Source organism: Grammomys surdaster, unplaced genomic scaffold (assembly GCF_004785775.1).
Source record: "Grammomys surdaster isolate TR1022 unplaced genomic scaffold, NIH_TR_1.0 125877, whole genome shotgun sequence".
Taxonomy (NCBI): Eukaryota; Metazoa; Chordata; class Mammalia; order Rodentia; family Muridae; genus Grammomys; species Grammomys surdaster.
The window spans coordinates 178,978-201,005 of record NW_021620702.1 but is presented as its reverse complement, the minus strand read 5'-3'; the positions used below and the strand labels follow the sequence as shown (position 1 = coordinate 201,005).

Below are 22,028 nucleotides of genomic sequence, written 5' to 3'. Positions count from 1 at the left end.
TTCCTCCTGGATGTACCCTTAGGGTAAACCTGTTAGTGAGGGGCTGCACAGGAATCCCTTCGGTGTCTCAACACCGTTCTCTGGCCGAAAGGTTGTAGTAAGAAGAGACGGCTCTCAGAAATCTTGGTCGTAAGTTATACTAGAATTTACTACTTATTTGAGCGTTGGTTAGGCACGTCGGGGGTTGTTGGGTAGAGCAGGGATGGGGTTACCATATTTTCGTGGCACCCTATTTTCTGATGGCCAGGCCTACTGCTTGGACGATTGGATGATAAAGCCAGGAAAAGGCAGCTACCTTCCCTGAGGTCATGAGTTTTTGGACCTCTCTGGACAGTGCAGTGGAAACAGAGCAAGAGCCTAAGAGTAGTGACTACGTGACTGCCCATCACGGAGGACCGCCTTCAAGGAGCCCAACCCCCTCGGTTTCTTCTAGCCCTATCTGGTTCCCATTACACGCCCACGGCTAGGAGGTTTGGGGGGGGGTATTGGGCACGCGGGGGCTGTGTAGGCCTTTGGGGAAAGGGAGGGTGGGGGTGGGAAGCGAGGCAGACTGGCCAGAGGAAATGTCCCTCTAGTTCGAAACCTCAGCTCCGCCCCTCAGCTCCGCACTTGTGAGTGGCTTGCCCCACCAGGGCGTGGGTGGTGTGGGTCGGGGCGGGTTCTACATTCCAGATTCATTCCAGACTGAAGGGGGGGAATCTCTCGGTTTCCCAAAGAGGGATGGGTACTTTATCAAGGAGGAACGATTTCAATAGCTCAGGTTTTTGTCTTCCTTCTAAACGTACTAGGGATGGTAGGAAGGAGCAGGGTCTTTCTCCAGATCCCCTTTGGTACTAAAGAGGGGCGACTAGACGGCCTTTCCTTCGATGTGTGCGGTGCCCTCCCCCCTCCCCCCCTCCGGTTATTTTGGAGTCTGGGCTGCCAGCCGCCGGCCCCGGGTTTCCTCGTGCCCCCGCCCTCCCCTGCCCACGCTCCCCGTGACGCACATCCTTCGCCCACACTGCCTTTGCTTCAGGCGCCCCCCTCCCTCCCACAGGTCCCTTTGGGGTGGCGCTAAGTCCTGGGGTCTGGAGACAGAGAGAGAGGGCAGCAGCTAGTGCAGTGGTAGGGGGTGGGGAAGCTTGGGGCGTGAAGCCGGGGAGCCGGAACTTACTGTGGGCCTGGTCCGGGTCCAGGAAAGAAGACAGTAGAGGGAGACGCCGAATCTGAGGCCTTGGCTCCCATGTTTGGGACCAGGGTGGAAGCAGAGGAGATAGATCTCGCTGAGATACTTGTCCGGGTCCTTTGGGGGTCAGAATGGGTCCGGATGGGAACCTGCGTGTGAAGTGAAACTACGGAGTATCATTTGTAGCTTTGTTTCTCAAGTCTTGCTATGAGACTTAAGTAGAGAGTGTAGAAACTGTTAATTGTAGAGTGCTAGTCAGATTGAAGACTATTGACAATATTTCAAGTTTATGTGTTTCTTTATATCTACTTGTGTATCTGTGTCTGTAGAGTGTATCCGAGTCCTTGTGTGTGTATTTTAAAATACATATATTAAAAAAAAATACGAAAAGCAGCATTGACTTGTCAGGCCCCGCCAGAGGCCCAGAGCGCCCCCGCAGCCCGCAGCCCGAGCAGCTGAGATGTCTGTTCTTCGCTTTCCTCCCACGGCTACCACCCCCACACACTCGCCTACTCTCTTCCGCTGAGAACAAGGAATTTCCAGCCTTTAGCAAAGGGTGTGTGTGTGTGTGTGTGTGTGTGCTCACTCACACAGACAGGTGTGTGTTGGGGGTTGACAAAAGGGGAGTGAGGATGTTTTTCATTTCATTTTCTGCCGGGCTCCATTTTTCCCACTGCTCAAATTCCAAGACCGTATCCTTACCTTCTTCCCCTGCTCCTACCCCCCCCCCAACCCTCAGTCATCTCAAAAGGCAGAACACAGCTAAGTGATGTCATTTAACCAAAGTTTAAGATTCCCTTTATTGTCTACAGCGGTCTGTTCTGGGAAGGGAAACAGTATCTCCAGTCGTATTTCTTAAGGAAAAGGGTGGTGGAGACTGAAGAGAGGAGAGAGAGTGGGTGGGTGAAGAGGAGTGAGCATACTGCCTGCCAGGATTGTCTTCCCAGGCACGTGGAGATTTTCATCTAGCAGATTGTTCCGCTCACTCCCCACCCCCCACGCTGTCACCTCACCCTGCCAAAAGAGACTCACACAGCAAGGTTTGGCTCCACCCACCTTTCTTAGACTGTGTTCCCTTCTGGACCCCACACCCCCAAGCACAATTAATTCCTCTCACCCTTTACAGGTGACACTGTTTTCTATGTCCTTTAAATAATAAGTTTTTTTTCATGTGTATGTGTTGTTGAGTGTATGTGCAGGAGTGCATGGGTGCTGGGAACTAAACCTAGGTCCTCTGCAGGAGCGGTGGGTGCTCTTAACCCCTGAGCCATCTCTTTAGCCAACCCTGCTGCTTAAAAATAACTACTTTATGTGTGACTGAGTGTGTGTATGTATGTGCACCTTGGGTATACAACAGCTCACTGAGGTCAGAAAAGGCATTGGATCCTCTAGAACTGGAGTTGCAGATTATTGTGAGCGCTATGTGGGTGCTGGACACTGAATTTAGACCTCTGCAAAAAGCAGCTCTCCATTAGCTGACCCATCCTCATCCCTCCAGGCCTCATCCCCCCCCATCCCCCAGTCTGCTTTTGAAGCAGGGTCTCTCTCTGCAGTCCTGGCTGTTCTGGATCTCACTATGTAGCCCTGGCTGGCCTGGAAATACTTCACCTCTCAAAAATAAACTACACCTATAAGGAACTCACCGATTGGTGGAAGAAACAACCATATAAACAACACACAGTGAATAATAGGAAGCAGGTAAAAGGTGAGAAATACGGTCTTTTGTGAACATTCTGATCAGCAATGACACCCCTCATCCCCAGAATGACTGTTTAAAGAACTGGGATAGACAAGTATCTGGTATGGGCAAGGAAGCTTAGGGCTTGATGTGTGAATAGAAGTTTTCTAGGAAGATAGGAAGTCAAGTAAACAGAGACAAGATTTGCTTGCATGGAGGTATGGAACAAAGCCAAAGGCTTTGGAAGCTACGAGTTAATGTTCACTGTGGGTGGGGCTATGAGAAAGGAAGATTTGTGTGTGTCCAATACACTAAGTTTGCACAGAAGTCTGCCACCTGTGAACAATGCCCAAGGAAGCCAGAAGAGGGTGTTTGAGCCCCTGGGATTGGAGTTACAGTTGTGAGCCCTTTGCCCTTTGTGGGTGCTGGGTAACAACCCAAGTGCTCTGGAAGAAGAAGAAGTAGTAGCAGTGGTAGTCGTGTTCTTAACTGCTGAGTCATCTCTCCAGCCTCTACTTTAACTTACTTTTTTTTTTTTTAAATTGCTTTTAGTTTTTGAGATATGGTTGTATGTAGCCCAGGCTAACCTTGAACTTGGCCTCCTGCTGTCTCTATTCCCAGCACTGAGGTTACAGACTTGTGTCACTCTGCCTGACTGTCTGCTATTTTTATAAAATACACTTGAAGGTGCACCAAAAATCCCCAAATCATATGCAGTAAATGTAAAGCCTCTTTGTCAAGCTGGGCATGGTGGTGGTGCACGCCTTTGACTCCAGCACTGGGGAGGCAGATAGAGGCTGAGCTCTGTGAGTTTTGAAGCCTTCCTGATGTAGTCTGATTCTAGGCCAGCTAGGCCTATTACACAGAAGAGCCCTATCTCGGGGTCGGGGAGTAAAGCTTCTTTGTCAAATTGCTGTTAGTCTTCCTAGGTGAGGCTGGAGACATGACTTAGCAGTTAAGAGCACTTCCTGCCCCTCCGGAGCCCGAGTTCAGTTCCCAGCACTCTGTCAGACACCTGAGACTCCGGGGCCTGAGGATCTGATAGCCTCTTCTGGCTTCTGTGGAAACCTGCACTCATAGTCCATACCGCCCCCCTTCACATGTACGTATTATAAAAACAAACATTCTCCTATGTAGCAAGGCATGATGGTATGTGCCTTCAATCCCAGAATTTGAGAGGCAGAGACAGATGGAGCTCTGTGAGCAACCCAGGCCTACATAGGGAGTTACAGTCCAGCCAGGGCTGCATAATCAGACTCTATGGGTGGGAAAAAAAAAGGCCTGAAACAACAGAATGTTTGTAAATACACTTTGTTTCTGTAATTTTTCTCTACGTGATGAGTATTGGCTATCAAGCCACATCAAACTTTGAATAGCATTATAGTTATTTAAAAAAATAATTATGTGTATGGATGTATGTCTGTGTGCTGCGTGCCTGCAGTGCATGTAGAGGCCAGAAGAGGGCGTTGGATCCTCTGGGGCTGGCATCACCACGATTGTGAGCTGCCATGTGGGTGCTTGGACGCTAATCTTGGTCCTCTGGAAGACCAGCCAGTGCTCTTAAGTGATCAGCTATGTCTCCAGCTGTAGTTATTATTTTTAAAGATTTTTATTTAATGAGTGCTCTGTCTGCATGTACACTTTGTGCCAGAAGAGGGCATCAGCTTTGGTTACATGTGGTTGCTGGAAACTGAACTCAGGCCCTCTGGAAGAGCAGTCAGTGTTCTTAACCACTGAGGCATCTTTCCAGCCCCTTTAGTTGTTTCTTCATAGCTGTTTGGAGATACGGTAGGACCGCAAAGACTCAAACATGGAGTAGGAGGGACAGACCTGCATTTAGGAGAGGAAGGGACTGTGGTCCAGAGAGTGTCAGGACAGTAACAAGATGGCTCCCAGGAACCTCCAGGACCCATGTAAAAGTGGAAGGAGAGAATCCAGTCCATGAAGCTGTTCTGACCACCTGCTTGAATCACTCATGCACACACAATAGGGGTTTGTTTGTTTGTTTGTTTGTTTGTTTTAACAAAGAGGGTGAGGCAGAGAGATGTGTCAGTGAGAAGAGTCACTGCTTCCAAGCCTGAAGACGTAAGTTCCAACCTGGTGACTCACATGAGTTCTATAGGTGTCCCCTACCCTAAATAAATTTAAAGAAGTAACAACATTTTCAAAAAATTGGGGGGTGGGGGTGGATAGCTTGAAAGAAAGTAAAAGCCTTTCCCCACAGGAAAATGCTAGCGAAGCTGGCAAGGGGCTGGGTGGAGCCAGCGGCAAGGGGAGAACAGGACAGACTCAGAAGGGAGACCACAGGAGCAGTAGGATTCGGTCAGTGATGGGTTCTGTTACCTTCATCAGACAGTCAACGGCTTCAATCCTTTTTCAGTTAACTTCATCAAACGGTTGATGGCTTCAAACCTTCCCAATTCCTACGTCCAAAAAGTTACAATACATGATTTTTTTCTTTCATGACTTACTTGGGAATAAAACCTAGTTCTGGGGACTGGGGATACAGCTTCTGGTAGAGCACTTGCCTAGCTTGTAGGAGACTTTTGTTGTTGTTGTTGTCCCAAACATAAAGGAAACAAACAAAAAACCTCAAACCAAGCCCATTTAATCTGACCAGTCATCTTATGACAGAAAACATTAGCAGCTTGCAAGGGGACAGTCTCCATTCATCCCCTCTCGGGCTTGCCAGCACCCCCTTTCTACATCTGATTACTGAAATACTTCTTTCATAATCCTTAGATGGCCGTGTGGTTGCTCTTTTCTCTCCCCCCTTTGGATTTTTTCCAAGACAGGGTTTTTCTGTGTAGCCCTGGCTGTCCTGGAACTTACTACGTAGTTGAGATTGGCCTTGAACTCAGAGATCTGCCTGCTTCTGCCTCCTGAGTGCTGGGATTAGAGGCATGTGCCACCACCGCCTGGCAGGTTGAATGTATGCTATGTTATCCTTCTAAATTAAAAACAAACCTGAAACGTTTACCACCACAGTATTCACACTATTTACTCACCGGCCTTGGCCTGAGTTCTTTTGGCTATTTGCATAAATCAGATCCACCTGCAGATAATGAATATTCACTGTAGTCTGTGCTTGGTGAAACACTGAAGGTGACTCCTGAAGTGCTTTGAAGAGTATTCTTAGTATTAAAAAAAAAAAAAAAAAAAAAAAAAAAAGACATGGACAGCTTTACTTGCTCTCTTGAGATGCCAACAATGGATGACAGAGTGTGATGTGTTTAGAGATACCTAGTCTCATCCTAGCAATGGTGAACGGTCAGTGATCTGATGTAGTTAGTTCCCAAGCCTGAAAGCAGTTCACCTGTTTTTGACTTTAGCGAGAACAAAAGAGAAAGCTCAGCCAGCGGTGAGAATGGAAAGGCCTGGCCTGGTATGGTGGCACGTGACTGCAATCCCAGCACAGGGGAGCTATGGGTAGGAGCTGACAGTCATCCTCAGTTACATAGGAAACTTGAGATGGCCAGGGGCACATGAAACCATATATATGTGTGTGTGTCTGTGTATATGAAATAACTTCTTTCATAATGCCTTAGATGGCCGTGTGGTTGCTCTTTTCTCTCTTTCTTTTTTTTTTTCTCCCCTCTTTGGATTTTTTTTTTTTTTTAAGACAGGTTTTTTCTGTGTAGCCCTGGCTGTCCTGGAACTCACTATGTAGATCAGACTGGCCTTATATATATGTATACACACACACACACACACACACACACACACATAAAATAACAAAACCAGGCTGAAGAGATAGTTCGGTGTTTAGGAGGACTTGTTGCTATTGGTTTGGTTCTGTACGTCATGTGGCAGGCAGTTAACTGTAACTTCAGTTCCAGCGCATCCAGACCTTCTCTGACCTTCACACGCATCACACACATGTGGTGCGCAAACATACATGCAGGCAGAACACCCATACACATGAAATAAAGATAAATCTAACAAGCAAACAAACAAACCATAGCAAAACAAGAAAGAGAAACAAAGGAAAAATGGGAGGGAGGGAGGGCCTGAAAGAAAAGTGAGGTGTGCCAGGGTGGTGACAAGCTTGTACTCCCAGCATTTGCCAGACAGTCAGAAGGATCACTGAAATGTTGATGCCAGCTACATCTATTCAAGCTTCAGAACAGCCAGGGTCATATAGCCAGACCCTATCTAAAAATTTGCACATCTGTATACATTACACATCTTCACCCACGTATAATGATGTATACAAGGGCATCGCTAGAATTTAGTTTTTTTGTTTTGTTTTGTTTTTTGAGACAGGGTTTCTCTGTCTAGTCCTGGCTGTCCTGGAACTCACTCTGTAGATCAGGCTGGCCTCGAACTCAGAAATCCGCCTGCCTCTACCTCCCAAGTGCTGGGATTAAAGGCGTGTGCCACCACCGCCTGGCTAGAATTTAGTTTTTAGAAACAGCTTTGACTTCCTCGAACACTGAAAAGATGTGGAGACTTTCCATGTATCTGCATCTTCTCTCCTGTATCTGCATCTTCCACTGATCTATAGGGCTCGCTTGCCGCCCTTAGCATGCACCACTCATACGTTAAGGAAAAAAACAAGCTTAAGGTTTTACTCTATTTTTCTTTTTCTTTTTTAATTTTTCAATTATGTCCTGACATGTGTGCCTATGAATGTAGTACCCTTGGAGGCCAGAAGAGGGTGGTGGAACCCCTGGAGTTACAGCAAGCGGTGAGCCACCAGAAGCGGGTGCTGGGAAGAAACTCTGTCGTGCTAGAGCAGTGCCCACTCTTAACTGTGGGGTCAGCTCTGCAGCCTCTATTTATCCAGCTGCTGAGCTCAAAATATACGTTCTCCTGTGCATGAGGCTCCTTCCTACTCCGTGGCTTGACATCTGCAGGTCAGGCGGAGAATGTGTACAGTACTCACACAAACCAAAGCAGGATCGGATGATGGGCAGGGAACAGGTGACTTATGTTTGTCATTGCAAGCATCTTTTGTTTCTTCGGGATTTTTTTTTTCTTCTTGTTCCAAGATCCATAATATTATATTACATCTAGTTCATGTCTATGTATGCTCCCTTGTCTGGGGTAGTCTGTTAGTCTTCCCTCTTTTCATTTTTTTTAAAAACTTCTGAAAGTAATTTAATTTTTATTTATTTATTATATGTAATAAGTACACTGTAGCTGTCTTCAGACACCCCACAAGAGGGTATCAGATATCATTACAGATGGTTGTGAGCCACCATGTGGTTGCTGGAATTTGAACTCATGACCTCTGGAAGAGCAGTCAGTGCTCTTAACCACTGAGCCATCTCACCAGCCGCCCCCTCGTTTTATATTAATGTAAGTTTTTGTTTTGAGGTTGGGTCTAGGTGTGCAGTGCAAGCTAATCTTATTTGTGATCCTCTGACCTGAGTGTTCTGAATGCTGGGGTAAACAGATATGGACCACCATGCCTCCTGTTAACCTTGACACTAGAAGGTTTTTTTTTATAGCCAGGCAGTGGTGGCGCACGCCTTTAATCCCAGCACTTGGGAGGCAGAGGCAGGCAGATTTGTGAGTTTTAGGCCAGCCTGGTCTACAGAGTGAGTTCCAGGACAGCCAGGGCTACATAGAGAAACCCTGTCTCAAACAACAACAACAACAACAACAACAAAACAAAAACCCAGTTTTTTACATCAGTGATCCATTAATTGTGTGTGGGGTACCGTGTGCCACAGAGTCAGTATGGAGGTCCTGTGGGAGCAGAAGTTGGTTTTCTCCTACCATGTGGGTTCTGGGGAATGGAGCTTAAGGCTTGGGTGATAAGCATCTTTATACACAGAGCCATCTCAATAGGCCATCTATATGTGTGTTGTGTATGTATAAATGTGTGTGTGTATGTATACATGTGTCTACACACAAATATATACATATACATATACATATATATATATATAATATAACACACACAGGTTCTCAGGATCCAAACTTTATATAATCCTTGCTACTCTTCAATTCTCAGCAAGCCTTCAGCCTCAGCTTCCCGAGGGATGGGATTACAAACACAAGTCACCTCTCCCTTGCCCATCTTCAGATCCTCTTTTTCTAGGTGCTTCAACTTCTGCAAGTGCTATGCACACAGTGCCTGGACCGCAAATGTTATGTCATGTGCTGGGAAGCACCTAAGCCACAGAAAGAACTTAGATTTGAACTCAGAACCCCTTTTGTGTTTCCTTTGTCTCTCTTAGCCTTGGTTTCTTTTCAAATGGAGACGATAAACTCTTGTCTTAATTATCACTTGTTTCCTTTCAAAACCAAAAATGCTCGTGACTCGTGCATTATTTCTGTGACGTTGGTGATTGGAACCTGGGGCCTTGTGCATACTTCGGCTACTTCTCCAGTCAAAAAAAGGAAACTAAAACCAAATTAATACTTTTTTTTTTGGTGTTTTCTGTTTGTTTTGTAGTGCTGGGGATCGAAGTCAGAGCCTCACACATACTTAACGTGCTCTACCAATGAGGTACAATCTCAGCTCAATGTCTATATTTTCAAACGTTGTTTATGTCAATACCTTGATAACGCACAATATTCCTGAACTTACGCTGAAATCTTTCAGAACTTTGGAGACAGGTTGTCAATCATTTTACCTTTAAAAACGGTTACGGGAGAACCTTATTCGTGAAGAAAGAGTTGCCACTGGCTTGCATGTAATAAAAAGACGGAGGAAGAAAGGAAAGAAAAACTAGAAGAAACTCGACGTTTGGATGGAAACACTCAGTCCAGGAGGCCTCGCCCATTCTGATTTCCTATTGGGTAAGCTTTCTATCAATCTCACTTGTAAATAAACCGCGGACGGAAGCAGGTTGGGTAAAGGGCGGGCTCTTCCTGTCTTCACTGCCAGGGTTGGCGTTGTTAGGAGGTGTGGCTCCTAGGGGCGCGGGAGGGCAGGGCGCGCGAGGCCCCGCCTGCTCCTCGGGTGTGGGGGCGGGTCTCACAGCTGATTGGCTGTTGGCGCTGCCTATTCGGAGACAGTTGCTGAGGAGGGGCACGCGAGGAGGAGGCGGTGTGAGGCAACCATGGCGGGAGGAATCAAAGTGGTGGTGTGGTCGGCGGTTGGTCCCCGGCCTCGGTGCTGGAGGGCCGGGGGCGGCGGTGCCGCGTGGCTGCTCTTGGTCGTCGCCGGCTGCCTAGTCTGCGGCTCAGGTACCAGTGGGGCAGCGGCTGTCCAGGGGCCTGGCGCGAGGGCGTTACATTTGGAAAAAGTGGGTTCATCCGGAGAGTGCGGCCCGTTACTCGGAGCAGGGCGGGGCCCCGAGGGAGACACTCCAGGGGTCAGTGACGGTCCGCACTGACGGCTTCGGGGCTGCCCTCTGGAGAGCCCGGGTCAGGCGGAGGCCTGAACTTTCCCCAGGAAGGGAGGCCTGGGCTCGGGAGAAACCATTTAGGGTCTGCGTGGTGCTGCTGGGTCCCTTGAATTTCTGGGTTAAAACGGATTTCTGGGTCTCGCCCTGAAATATGTCATGAGAAAGTAAACGCCCCACTCATTCAGTTTACTAAAAACACATCAGGAGCAGGTCTATCTCCATACAGTGGAATAGAGTTCACCTGAATGTTTTTCCAAGACAAGGTTTCTCTGTGTAGCCCTGACTGTTGTGGAACTCACTCTGAAGACCAGGCTCGGCCTCCGAATTAAGAGATCCACCTGCCTCTGCCTCCTGAGTGCTGGGATTAAAGGCGTGTGTTACCACCGCCCTCTTGTTAAGACCCTCCTCCTAAACGGCCCTGGAGAACGACACCTGGCATCATTATAGTCCAGTTGCCCAGAAAAGATAGAGAGGCCATCAGTTTTGAGCAGGACATCGTTCCTAAGTTCATTCATTCTTTTAAGCACATTCATTTTGTACCTCCAGCATGCTGGCAAGTCAACTCCGGACTGCGTGAGAAACTTATTTTGTGTCCCCACCCAGAAAAAAAATAAAAAATTACAAGAAATAGTTTTTTTTTTTCCCTCCTCCTTGTTAAATAGTGGACAGGAAAATAAGTGATGTTTGGAAACTTCCACTGGAGGGAGTAGCAACTCCAGAGAATAAAGACAGCCAGAGCTTATAAGCACACTTGCACGCTCATACTGCCCCCTTCCGTTCCTGCCTGCCTGTCACTTGCTCTCACTTGTGGCTTTAAGATAGCTCAACACCCACAGACATATTGTTGAAAAGGGGCTGAGAACTTCCTTTTGGGAAGAGCGTATATGTCCAGGAAAAATTCTTTTCCAGATGCAGGGCCTAAAAGCCCAGAACAGGATTTGGAAGGACTTACCTGAATAGACTTTTAAAATGAGGCCTCAGGTTTTTGAAGAAATAAGAAAATATTAGGCACAATCAGAAGTTCTCTTCTTTGAGATTTCTTTTACAGGGTACTAGGGATTGAAACATAGAGCAAAAGGCCAAAAAGCCAGTCATAGTGGCACATGACTTTACTCTCAGTGCTTGGGAGGCCAAGGGAGTTGGAGGACATCTCTCCAGTTGGAGGACAGCCTGGTCTACCTACGTAAACAGTTCCAGGACAACTGGAGGCACATAGACCCAGAAACAAACAAACAAGCAAATAATAAAATAAGTTAAAAAAAAAAAAGGTAAGCGGAAGCACACTTTTCTGCTTGTTTCCCTTCCTTTTTTTTTTTTATCGAGACCGGGTCTTACCATTTTGCTCAGTCTGCTTTGGAACTCACTGTGTAACTCTTGCTGACCTGTAGCTCATGAACCTCCTGCCTCATCCTCCAGAATGCTGACTGGTTCTATGTGTCAGCTGTCAAGAGCAATCTTGTGACACTCTAAAAGCCAGGTTCTCAGAGAGTAGAGCAGAATTTTATTCAAAGATTGGCAACTTGTCACCAGAAGTTTTAGACTGTTTAGCAAGTATTAGTACAAAGAAGTAGGCAAACCCCTTGCAGTTTAGAGTGTGTATGTGTGTGTGTGTATGTATGTATGTATGTATGTATGTATGTATGTATGTATGTGTGTATGAGCATATTCAGGAGGGGTCATGGGCACATGTATGCAAGTATAGGCCAAAGACTGATACCTGATGTCTGTTTCAATTCTTATCGACCCTATTTTTGAGACAGGCTCCCCCAGTGGGCCTAGAACTTAGCGATTTGGATAGACTGCTGGCTGCAATCTCCCTGGATCCTGTCTCTGCCCCCAGCATTGGAGTTATAGGTGACCAACACTGGCTTTTATGTGAGTGCTCAGCTTCTGAACTCAGGCCCTGGTGTTTGCAAAGCAGATACTTTACATACTGGAGCCAACACCTCAGCCCCAGCTTTAAATTTTGAGGTGTGTATGTCCTTTGTTCATGGCCTACTGTATGATTTAATTTTTTGAGCCAGGCTTTTGTAGCCCATGTTGGCCCTTTGTGTCAGAGAATGACTTTTAATTCTTGATCCTCTTGTCTATACCCCCCATGTGCTGGGATTATAAGCATTTACATGCATATGCCACCATACCTAACTACAAATATATATATATTTTTTGCAGTGCTAGAAATGAAATCTAGGACATGACCCTCACCAGGCATGAGCTCTACCCAGTGCATCCCCAGTGCTATAATTGTCATTTATGAGGACGTTTATATAATTTCAAAATAAAATTTAGAGCATATTCCTCCCCTCTGTAAATCTTTTTATTGACTTTATTTTGTGTGTGTTTTGCCTGTGTGTAGGTATGTGCGCTTGGTACCTACAACAGTTAGCAGAGGGTGTCAGATCCTTGGAACTGAAGTTACAGATGGGTAGATGGTGCTGGGAATGAACCTGGATTGTTTTGTAAGAGCCTCAAGTGCTCCTAACCACTGAGCAGTGTCTCTCGCCCCCGCCCCCTTTTATATTTTATATGTGCTCATTTGGTTTCATTATTTGGATTTATACTTAAGGAGATTTCCAGGCCAGTCAGATGGTTCTGTGGGTAAACAAGACTTCCTGCACGATTCTGGTGACCTGAGTTGGAGTCATAAAATCTATAATTGGAGATAACTGACTCCCCAAAGTTGCCAGGGTGGGCAAACACATGAACACATATCGTATGTACATACATACATACATACACAGACACAGACACACACACACACACACACACACACTAATGATAATAAGATAAAGAGAAATCTGTAAAGTTGAATTGATTTTTTTTGAAGGATATGTTTTAAATACATTTTTATTTTACTAATTATTAGCTGAACTGAAAATTGAACCTAGGGCCTCAAACATGCAGTGCTAGTGCTCTACCACTGAACTACAATTCTAGACTTTTTTGGAAAACAGAGTCTTACTAGGTGGTCCTGCCTCTCTATTTGTTATTTATAATTTGTATTTGTGTTTAGTGTGAGGTGAGCATCTGGATGGATTTTACTTTTTAAATAGTTATTTGTCCCAGTGTGTATATAGTGATTACCATTACCCAGGCCCCCAGCCCTGCCCGGTCCCTGCTGGTCCCTGCTGGTCCCTTCCCCATTCATATCTTTTTGTTTAAACTCATGACTCACTGAGTGTAACTAGGGCCATCTCCATGATCATACATTTGGAACTATCTATTGGAGCCTGGAAAGATGGCAGTTTGGGGACTAGCCAGATAGCTCAGGGAGGAGGGATCAAGTGCCTGATGCCAAGCCTGAGAACCTGAGATTGATCCCCAGGATTTACATGGTAGGAGAGAACGCCTACCAGTTGTCTGACTTCCCCACACATGCTGTGGCGCCTTTGTGCCTGTCTGCACAGGAGTGCAGTGACACGTGCTTGCAGGGACACATAAGCATTCAGTGTAAGCTTAGCAAGATGGCAGTTGTCAATGAGGTTCTGAGTGACTGCATTACTCTTGACAGAAATGAATTGAGGGTATTTAAGAGTTAGAAGGGGCTGAAGGGTGTGGGCTTGAGTGTGCATTGCTCCTGGAGAGGACCTGAGTTTTGATTCCTAGCACCTACATCAGGTGGCTCACAATCCAGATCCTCTGAAGGCTAGAGTATGCACACACTGATACACAGATAGACAAATCTAGAGTCCTGGTTGTTTTCACAAATCCTTCTCCTCAGGCTGATATGGCAGTATGTTTTGCATTAATGCACTGCCAAGCATATGTGGCTAGCCAAGGTACTGGTTTCTGTTGGAGGTTACTATCTGAAAAAAGTTTGTTTAAAATTTTGAATTAAGGAAAAGAAAACTAGGTTATTTTGATGTTTGAGTTTTTTGAGACTGTTTTTTTCTGGTATCATCCTAGCTGTGCTGGAACTAGCTCTGTAGACCAGGCTGGCCTTGAACTTAAAGAGATCTGCCTGCCTCTGCCTCCTGAGTGCTAAGATTAAAGGCATGTGCCACCACTGCCCGACTCAGAAAACTAGATTTTAAAGAATGTTAATAGTAGAGTTATTTCTTCAAAAATGTACATTTTTTAAAAAAAATTAGTTTTGAACTTTCACTTTATTGGAAGGAAGAATACAGCTTTTCAGTGGTTCCTGCCCCTGCTTCCTGTGTGCTGGAATTATAGACGAATGTCAGTTACCATGCCATCTGTCCTCCATGGGTTGTAAATAAAATATTTTCAAGTTTTACATGAACTTACTCCATCTGTTTTTATTTTATAAGGTAGGATTTGCTGTATAGCTTAAGCTGGTTTCAAAGTCACTGTGTAATGTAGGTTGCCTTAGGACTTACTTTGACAACCTTTCTTTGTTTCTCAAGAGCTGGGATGATAACCGTGCACCACCATGCTCAACATAAATGGTGTGTGTGGTGTGGTGTGTGTGTGCATGTGTATGTACAGGCCAGAGACTGATGTCAAGTGTTTTAAATCTCACTATACCTTATTTTTTGAGACAAATTTCTCACTAAACATGGCGCTCACCAAAGTGTCTGGACTGGCTAGTCAGTGAGTCCCAGGGATGCTCCTGTCTTTGCCTCCACAGGCTTGGGGTTGTAGTTGTAGAGCACCGTGGCTGGTTTCTGATATGGGTTCTGGGGATTGAGCTCTGGTCTTCATGCTTGCATGGAAAGCACTTTACTGCCTTAGCCATCTTCTCTAGCCTGCACTTTGTCTTCCAAAGGAAGCAATGCCTTGATCGGTATTTATGAGTAAGTATTTTTTCTATTTACGAGTATACACGAGTGGTTGTGAGCTGTCCCACAGGATGCTGGGAACGGAACTCAAATCTTCTGGAGGAGCAGTAAGCAATCTTTTTTTTTTTTTTTTGGTTTTTCGAGACAAGGTTTCTCTGTATAGCCCTGGCTGTCCTGGAACTCACTCTGTAGACCAGGCTGGCCTCGAACTCAGAAATCCGCCTGCCTCTGCCTCCCAAGTGCTGGGATTAAAGGCGTGCACCACCAACTCCCGGCAGCAGTAAGCAATCTTAATGCCGAGTCATCTCGCCAGCCACTCAACAGGAATTTAAAAAAACATTTTTTTCTTTTAGAAGGAGTTTTTGGAGGAAATTTAGATTATTATAAGATTGAACCCCGTAAAGAGAAACAGGCACCCTAATCTGACTTTAGGTGTTCTTGTTAGCCCACAGGGTTAGGTCTCACTGTGCATTCTTGAATTAGAGTTGTTGTTGTTGTTTGATCTCCTCCCCCAATCCCTGCTCCTTTGCGTTGTGCGTGTACCGCAGCCTTCCCCTTTTGATGTCACATGTGAGACATGCTTTTCTAAAATTGAGATTAATTTATAAATGCTATTCGGTGGATTTTTGTATTTTCACAGTGTTGCACCATCATTGTGGTTGTCAGTCTCCAGTTCCTGTCTTCTCTCCATCCCGTCCCAGGCAGCCGCTCAGTGCATCTCTTGTCATGACATTCACTCCTTCCAGACATTTTATATAAATTGATTTGTCATTTTCTTTTTGTGGCCTTTTTTTCTTTTGTGTGGCTTCTTTTACAAAATGTAACATTTTTAAGGTACATCATTTCATAGCATGTGTCAATATTTCATTTTTTAATTTAAAAACTTTGTACTGCATTATATTCATATGGACATTCTGTTTCCATGTGTCGGGGCACCCTGTGCGTGCCAAGTGCCCAGAGATGCCAGGAGAGGCCCTTAATTCCCTGTGGCTGGAGTTAGATGGCTGTGAGCTGACATGTGGGTGCTGGGACTTCAACCCGGGTCCTCTAACAGCAGCAGCCAGCCGTCTCTCCAGCTCTGATACTTTTCTTTGAGCTGAGTGTAGTCCATTGTCGTTAGCCGAGAGGCACTGGGGCTTTTGATTCTTTGGTGGTTGTGTAGGAAACTACGACAGATTTTTATACACACTCATGTGCACAGTTTTGTGTGAACATATTCTCAATTGTCTGGAATTGTACAAGGGATTATTAAACTATAATATTTTCCAAAAAAAACCCAGTTGTATCATTTTACATTCCTGCCAGTAGTACTTGATGGGGGAGGGCTTCCTAATTTCTCCATATTCTCAACTAACATTTATTACTGAATTAATTTCTTTATTTTTTTTTCTTTTTTTTTAAGATTTATGTATTTATTTTATGTATGAGTACACTGTTGCTCTCTTCACACACACCAGAAGGCAGCATTTGATCCCATTACAGATGGTTGTGAGCCACCATGTGGTTGCTGGAATTAAACTCAGGACCTCTGGAAGAGCAGTCAGTGCTTTTTGACTGCTGAGTCATCTCTCCAGCCCCATTACTGAATTTCTTAAAAAAAAAAAAAAAAATTTAAAATTTACTTTCTGTGTGTGTGTGTGTGTGTGTGCCGCAGTGTCTATGGAGAAGACAGTTTGCAGTTAGGTCTCACCTTCCATCATTTGGGTCCTGAAGATGCAGTGCAGCTCACCACACCAGTCAGCAATCACTCTTGTCTCTGGCCCTAAGCTTTTTTTTTGTTAGGGACTCACTCTGTAGCCCTGGCTGGCTTGAGACTGGCTATGTAGTACAGTCTGGCCTCTAGCTCACAGGAATCTACTTTCTACCCTCTATGTGCTGTGCTATGATTAACAGCATGAGCCACCATGCCCAGCTCCAAGCATTTGTTTGGTTGTGGCCATTCTAGGAGATGTGAAGTAGTGTTTTATTGTGGTTTCAGTTTCTATTTCTGTAATGATTTGAGCCCTGTTGTCATGTATATTTATGTATGTATTTTCTTTGGAGAAATATCTATTCACATCTTTTGTTTGTTAAAAGAGCTGGGCTGGGCCTGGGTATGATGGCATATAGTTGTAATCCCTGGGACACAGAGGCAGAAGGTTCTGGGATTCAAGGTTATCTTCAGCTGTATAGCAAGTATGGGGCCAGTGTAGTGAGACTGGTTCAAAAAGGGTCAGGGGAGGAAACGAAAGGGTGATTGTTGTCATAGTTGTTTATGTATTCCAGCTATTTTTATTGTTCAGTATGTGATTGGAAAATGGTTCCTCCTGTTTCCTGAGGTAGTTTATGTTCTTTGTGTTCTTTGTATTACAGAAGCATTGGTCTCTCTCTGTAAGTTTTATACATGTATACGTGTGTGTGGGTGTGGGTGTGGGCACAAATGTATGTGTGGGTACTTGTATGTGTGTGAGTCTATGTGGAGGATAGAGGACAATCTCAAGTATCATCCTTAGGAACATTGTCCCTCTCCTTGAGTCGGGCTCTCTCATTGGCTGAGCTCATCAGTTAGGCTGAAGTGGCTGGCTAGGGAGCCTCTGGGAACCTCCTGTTGTCTCTCTCCCCTGAGATGCACGGCACTGACATTTTTTCATGAGTTCTAGGATCTAACTCATAACTCAGTTCCTTGAGCTTGCAAGGCAAGAAGTGCTTGCTTTACTGACTCAGCCCCTTCTCCCATGCCATCTCTTTTCTTCCCTTTGTTCTGGAGCTGGTAGGAAGCAGTGGTTTTACATTTCCTGAAGTTTGCTTTAGGGATTTCTTCATGACTTCTGAATATTTTAGGATCCTACCTAAGAAACCGTTGTCTAATCCAAGGCCATGGAGAGTTATACCCATGTCTTCTATGTTTTGCTCAGACTTATGCTTACAGTTAAATATAACTTTAAAGTCAGTCTTGTGATGGGGATGTCTCTCAGTGATAGAGTGCTTGCCTAGCATGTACAATGAAAGCCCTAGGTTGGGGCCTCATCACAAAAAAAAACCAAACAAAAAACCAAAACCCAACAACAAAACAACAACAAAAGGGTCTTAGTTTCACTTTAAAGTGATTTTTAAATGTCAGGATGACTCAGTGGGTAAAGGTGCTTGCCTATCCAATCTGACAAGCTGAATCAAGTACCTAAGATGGTACGGTGTACGAATAGAACTGGCTCCTGAAAGTTGTCCTTTGGCCCCCAACAAAGTAAACTAAACATAGATGGACATTAGTGCTTGCAGGTGTGGCTTGGGTTTGTTTGAGACAGTTTCTCTGTGTCTGGCTGTCCTGAAACTCACTCTATAGACCAGGCTGGCCTCAAACTCAGAAAGATCAGCCTGCTTCTTCCGAGTGCTGGGATATAAAGCGTGTGCCACCTTGCCTGCCTCAGGACTAAGGATTTCTTTCTTATTTAAATCTATCTACCTTACACTAAAAACCACACTGATAATTAAATTTGTACTTACTCTTATTTGATAAGTGTTCTGCATAGGGCTTTGGAGATGGCTTAGATGGTACAGGTACCTGCTGTCGCCTGACGCTCAGAGGTAGACACCTGGGGACAGCATGATGGAAGGAGAGTCACGGTTCACACCCACACTTCCCTCACCCCAACAAAAAACAAGTGTAAAAATCTCTGCATGATACAGAAATTCAATGAAGAAATAGAAGTTTTGGGTTTAATCTCTAATACCACAAAGAAAAATGTTATTTAAATGTTCATGTCAAAGAAGGTAGGTTAGGTGGAAGGTACAGGAGAGTGATTTCTCGTAAATTTTTTTTAAAAAAGATTTATTTATTTTTATTTTATGTATGTGAGTACACTGTTGCTCTCTTCACACACACCAGAAGGCAGCATTTGATCCCATTACAGATGGTTGTGAGCCACCATGTGGTTGCTGGGAATTGAACTCAGGACCTCTGGAAGAGCAGTCGGTGCTCTTAACAGCTGAGCCAGCCCCTAAGAAGTAGCTTTATTTATTTATCTACTCTGTGTTAATGCAATGTTGACTATTGGTAATAGTAAAAGGTTGTGCTTGCAACCCAGTGATAGAGCATATGTTTAGCATGTTTGATATCTTACGGTTAGTCCTAAACAAGCACACGTGAGCAAGTGTGTGCACACATGCAAATGAGAGATACAACTGCCTTATTGTACTCTCAGTGTTTTGTTTGTTTTGTTTGTTTTTTGTTCTTTGGTCTGGTTCATATTTTAAGCATACATTTGACAGAGTGGTCAGTGTAATTCTTTAAATAAAAGGAGTTATAGTTAGGACTTGTTCTGTTCTGTTATACTTAATCCTTGTTTCCCTTTTTGCCTAAAGCTGGAATTGATGTAAATGTGGTCATGCTTCAGGAATCTCAAGTTGATATGAATTCCAGTCAACAATTCTGTTATAAAAATATGCTTATCCCAAAGTGGCATGATATATGGACACGGATACAGGTAATTAGATGCCCCAGGCATCTCAGCTTAGAGCGCTATGACCCTGAGGTAAATGTTCTTCCTCTGCCTTGTGTTGGCTTCTTCCCTTTGGAGTCTGCACACTGATGCCTCTTTTGAAATGTCTTGTGCTTACTTTGGCTAGACTCTGGTGTGCCTATCTGAACTCTTGTCCTGAGGTTCCCATTCTATTTTGATTCTGTGTGAGAAGTTTCTTCGTGGTAGAATGACTTGGGGCTTTTTTATTTCATAACACAGTTAAGTCACCCAGCAAGCAAGAGACTCTGGCTGTGATAGTGATTGAACAGGGTTAGCCTTTTGAAGATGCTGCTGTAAATACAGACACTGATAAGGGTGTTTGCTGTTCACATGAACAACATGAGAGCTGGGCTTGTGGTTTTTTTTTTTTCTTTTATTTTCTGATACATAATTTATACTGTATCTGGGGCACATTATAACCAACATTTATCCATAATCAGTGATTTGTGACAGTGCATTGAACTCTCAGCCTGTCATTATGGGAAACATTTTAAGTTTTCTGGGGCTGTTTATGACTGACAATTTTCTTAATATTCCTGATCCTTGCTTTGTATGATCTCATAAATAGCTGTATTGATAACTCTTTCTGCTTGGGAACTTTCCTCTCCCCCATTTTCTGGCCTAATAGTAGATTCAGACCATGATAACAAGAAACTGGCAGCTGCCTCTATCATTTGCCAAATGCCAGTGTCATTAGCCAAATTATGTTTTGCTGCATCTGTACATTTCTGCTACGCTTTGTGTGAAATGGCACATTGGTCATTAGCTGTCTAAGGTTTTTTTTTTTTAAATTATGTTTATGAAAATTTCCTACTTTTTTATCCTAATGTCATTTGTGTTACAGGTTCGGGTAAATAGTTCCAAATTGGTCCGAGTTACCCAGGTGGACAATGAGGAGAAGCTGAAGGAACTGGAGCAGTTTAGTATCTGGAACTTGTTTTCTTCTTTTTTAAAAGAGAAATTGAATGACACTTATGTTAACGTGGGTCTGTACAGCACAAAAACCTGCCTCAAGGTTGAGATTATAGAGAAGGACACCAAGTACAGTGTCACTGTGACCCGGAGTAAGTCTCACCTCTATTTCTCTGGTGGATTCTGTAGTGAGAGGGGACAGAGCTTCAGAGGGTATAATAAGTAAGACAGAGAGTCTGCCTGGGACAGTTCCATTTTCTTTGTGATTACAATCTTGACTGTATCATGGCCCTCAACAGATTGTGAGGACTCCACTCCACATAAGAGTCTTTAGGCCTAGAATGAAGAATCTCCTTTAGTAACTCAGTGCCTAGAACCAGGCAGGTCCTGAGTTGATACCTGGAGTCAGTCAGACAGTATAATCATGTTTCCTGGAGACCTCTTGACAAAGGTACTTGTACTACTCTATGCAGGACTATATTTGAAGACAGGAAAGCTAAACAGTATAAAATTAGTAATTCATAAAATAGTGGTTATAGAATCATAATTAAAGATTAAGATCACTATAAGGCTTATTTACTGGATCTGGGGGAAGTTTTTTTCTTCTCTGTGGGCATCTGAGAAAGTGTTAGAGGAGGTGGATTCCATTACATCCTGACTTGGTTTTCCCTTGGCTATATTCAGGGCTCATGCCTGTAGGCTTTACTACAGAGAGATTGTGCCCTTCCAGTAAGTGGTGCTACAGCTGGTTATGGAGGTTGGACTGTCCTTGGGTGTTTCTTCTGTATTTACTAATCCCCCACTTCCTGTCCATTTCTAGGCCTTCTTTGCACTCAGATTTTGAATGTGAAAGCCATGGGATACTCTGGCGTTCCACCATGGGGTGGCCAGGGGTCTGCTTGGGCCTCCAGGTCCTGAGTAGGATATGTTTAGCAGGTTGACTTTTTCAGCACAGTGCTGTATAGTGAAGCAAAGTGCGAGGTGTGGTTGAGCAAGTAAAATGGTAGGTAGAGGACACGAGCCCATGTCTCAGGTCCCTGCCTGAAAATGACGTAAAGCTCTGAAACAAATGGCAGGGACCTCTTCTGAGCAACAGCGTGAAGTGATGACGGCATAGTGTGTAGCCAGTTTAGCTAAATCCTTAGCAGAGGAAGCCAAAATAGGGATAAAATCTTCAGGAAAGTCCAGGCTAGACAGAAAGGTAATTATGTTTTCTTTGAGGGCACCAGGATTTGTGTGGCGTACCTACGCTGCCGTTTAGTTGGGCTGTAATGACAGTGTCATCTTCTATAATACCTTTAATGGATTCTTCTATTAAGCAAATGTTTTATTTGTTTCAGGATTTGACCCCAAACTCTTCCTTGTTTTCTTCCTTGGACTGACACTGTTTTTTTGTGGAGACTTACTGAGCAGGTAGGTGCGGACTTGACAAAACTCTTCTTACAGGAATTATAAGTGCACGCTCATGCCCAGGAGTAGTTGGCCGACATAAAATGGACTCGATGTGGTTTTTGTAATTGTCCTTTGTCTGTTGTTTTTTGGTGTGTGTATGTTTGTGCGCATGCACAGCCACTTTTTTATCTTGGTATATTTTTGAATGAATTTTTTTTTTAAAATACATAGATAAATAAATATTGAGTGAAGGTAAAAAATGATCGTTAAGGTCCTGAGTGAAAGGTGAGCAGCTGGAGTGTGGTGTCGAGCTCTGTAAGGTATGCAGCTGGAGTG

The 22,028-nt window shown here is 44.5% G+C and overlaps 1 protein-coding gene across 1 annotated transcript in view; it reads left to right on the top strand.

The window, feature by feature from the left end:
* The first annotated feature begins 9,835 nt into the window (after positions 1-9,835).
* Positions 9,836-22,028, top strand: part of Nemp1 (nuclear envelope integral membrane protein 1) — a 16,260-nt gene continuing 4,067 nt past the window's right edge. The window contains exons 1-4 of the mRNA XM_028752120.1: positions 9,836-9,989; positions 19,231-19,352; positions 20,233-20,452; positions 21,641-21,713. Of these exons, the coding sequence (XP_028607953.1) occupies positions 9,863-9,989; positions 19,231-19,352; positions 20,233-20,452; positions 21,641-21,713 (542 nt within the window). The 5' untranslated portion in view covers positions 9,836-9,862. The remainder of the gene's footprint in view (positions 9,990-19,230; positions 19,353-20,232; positions 20,453-21,640; positions 21,714-22,028) is intronic.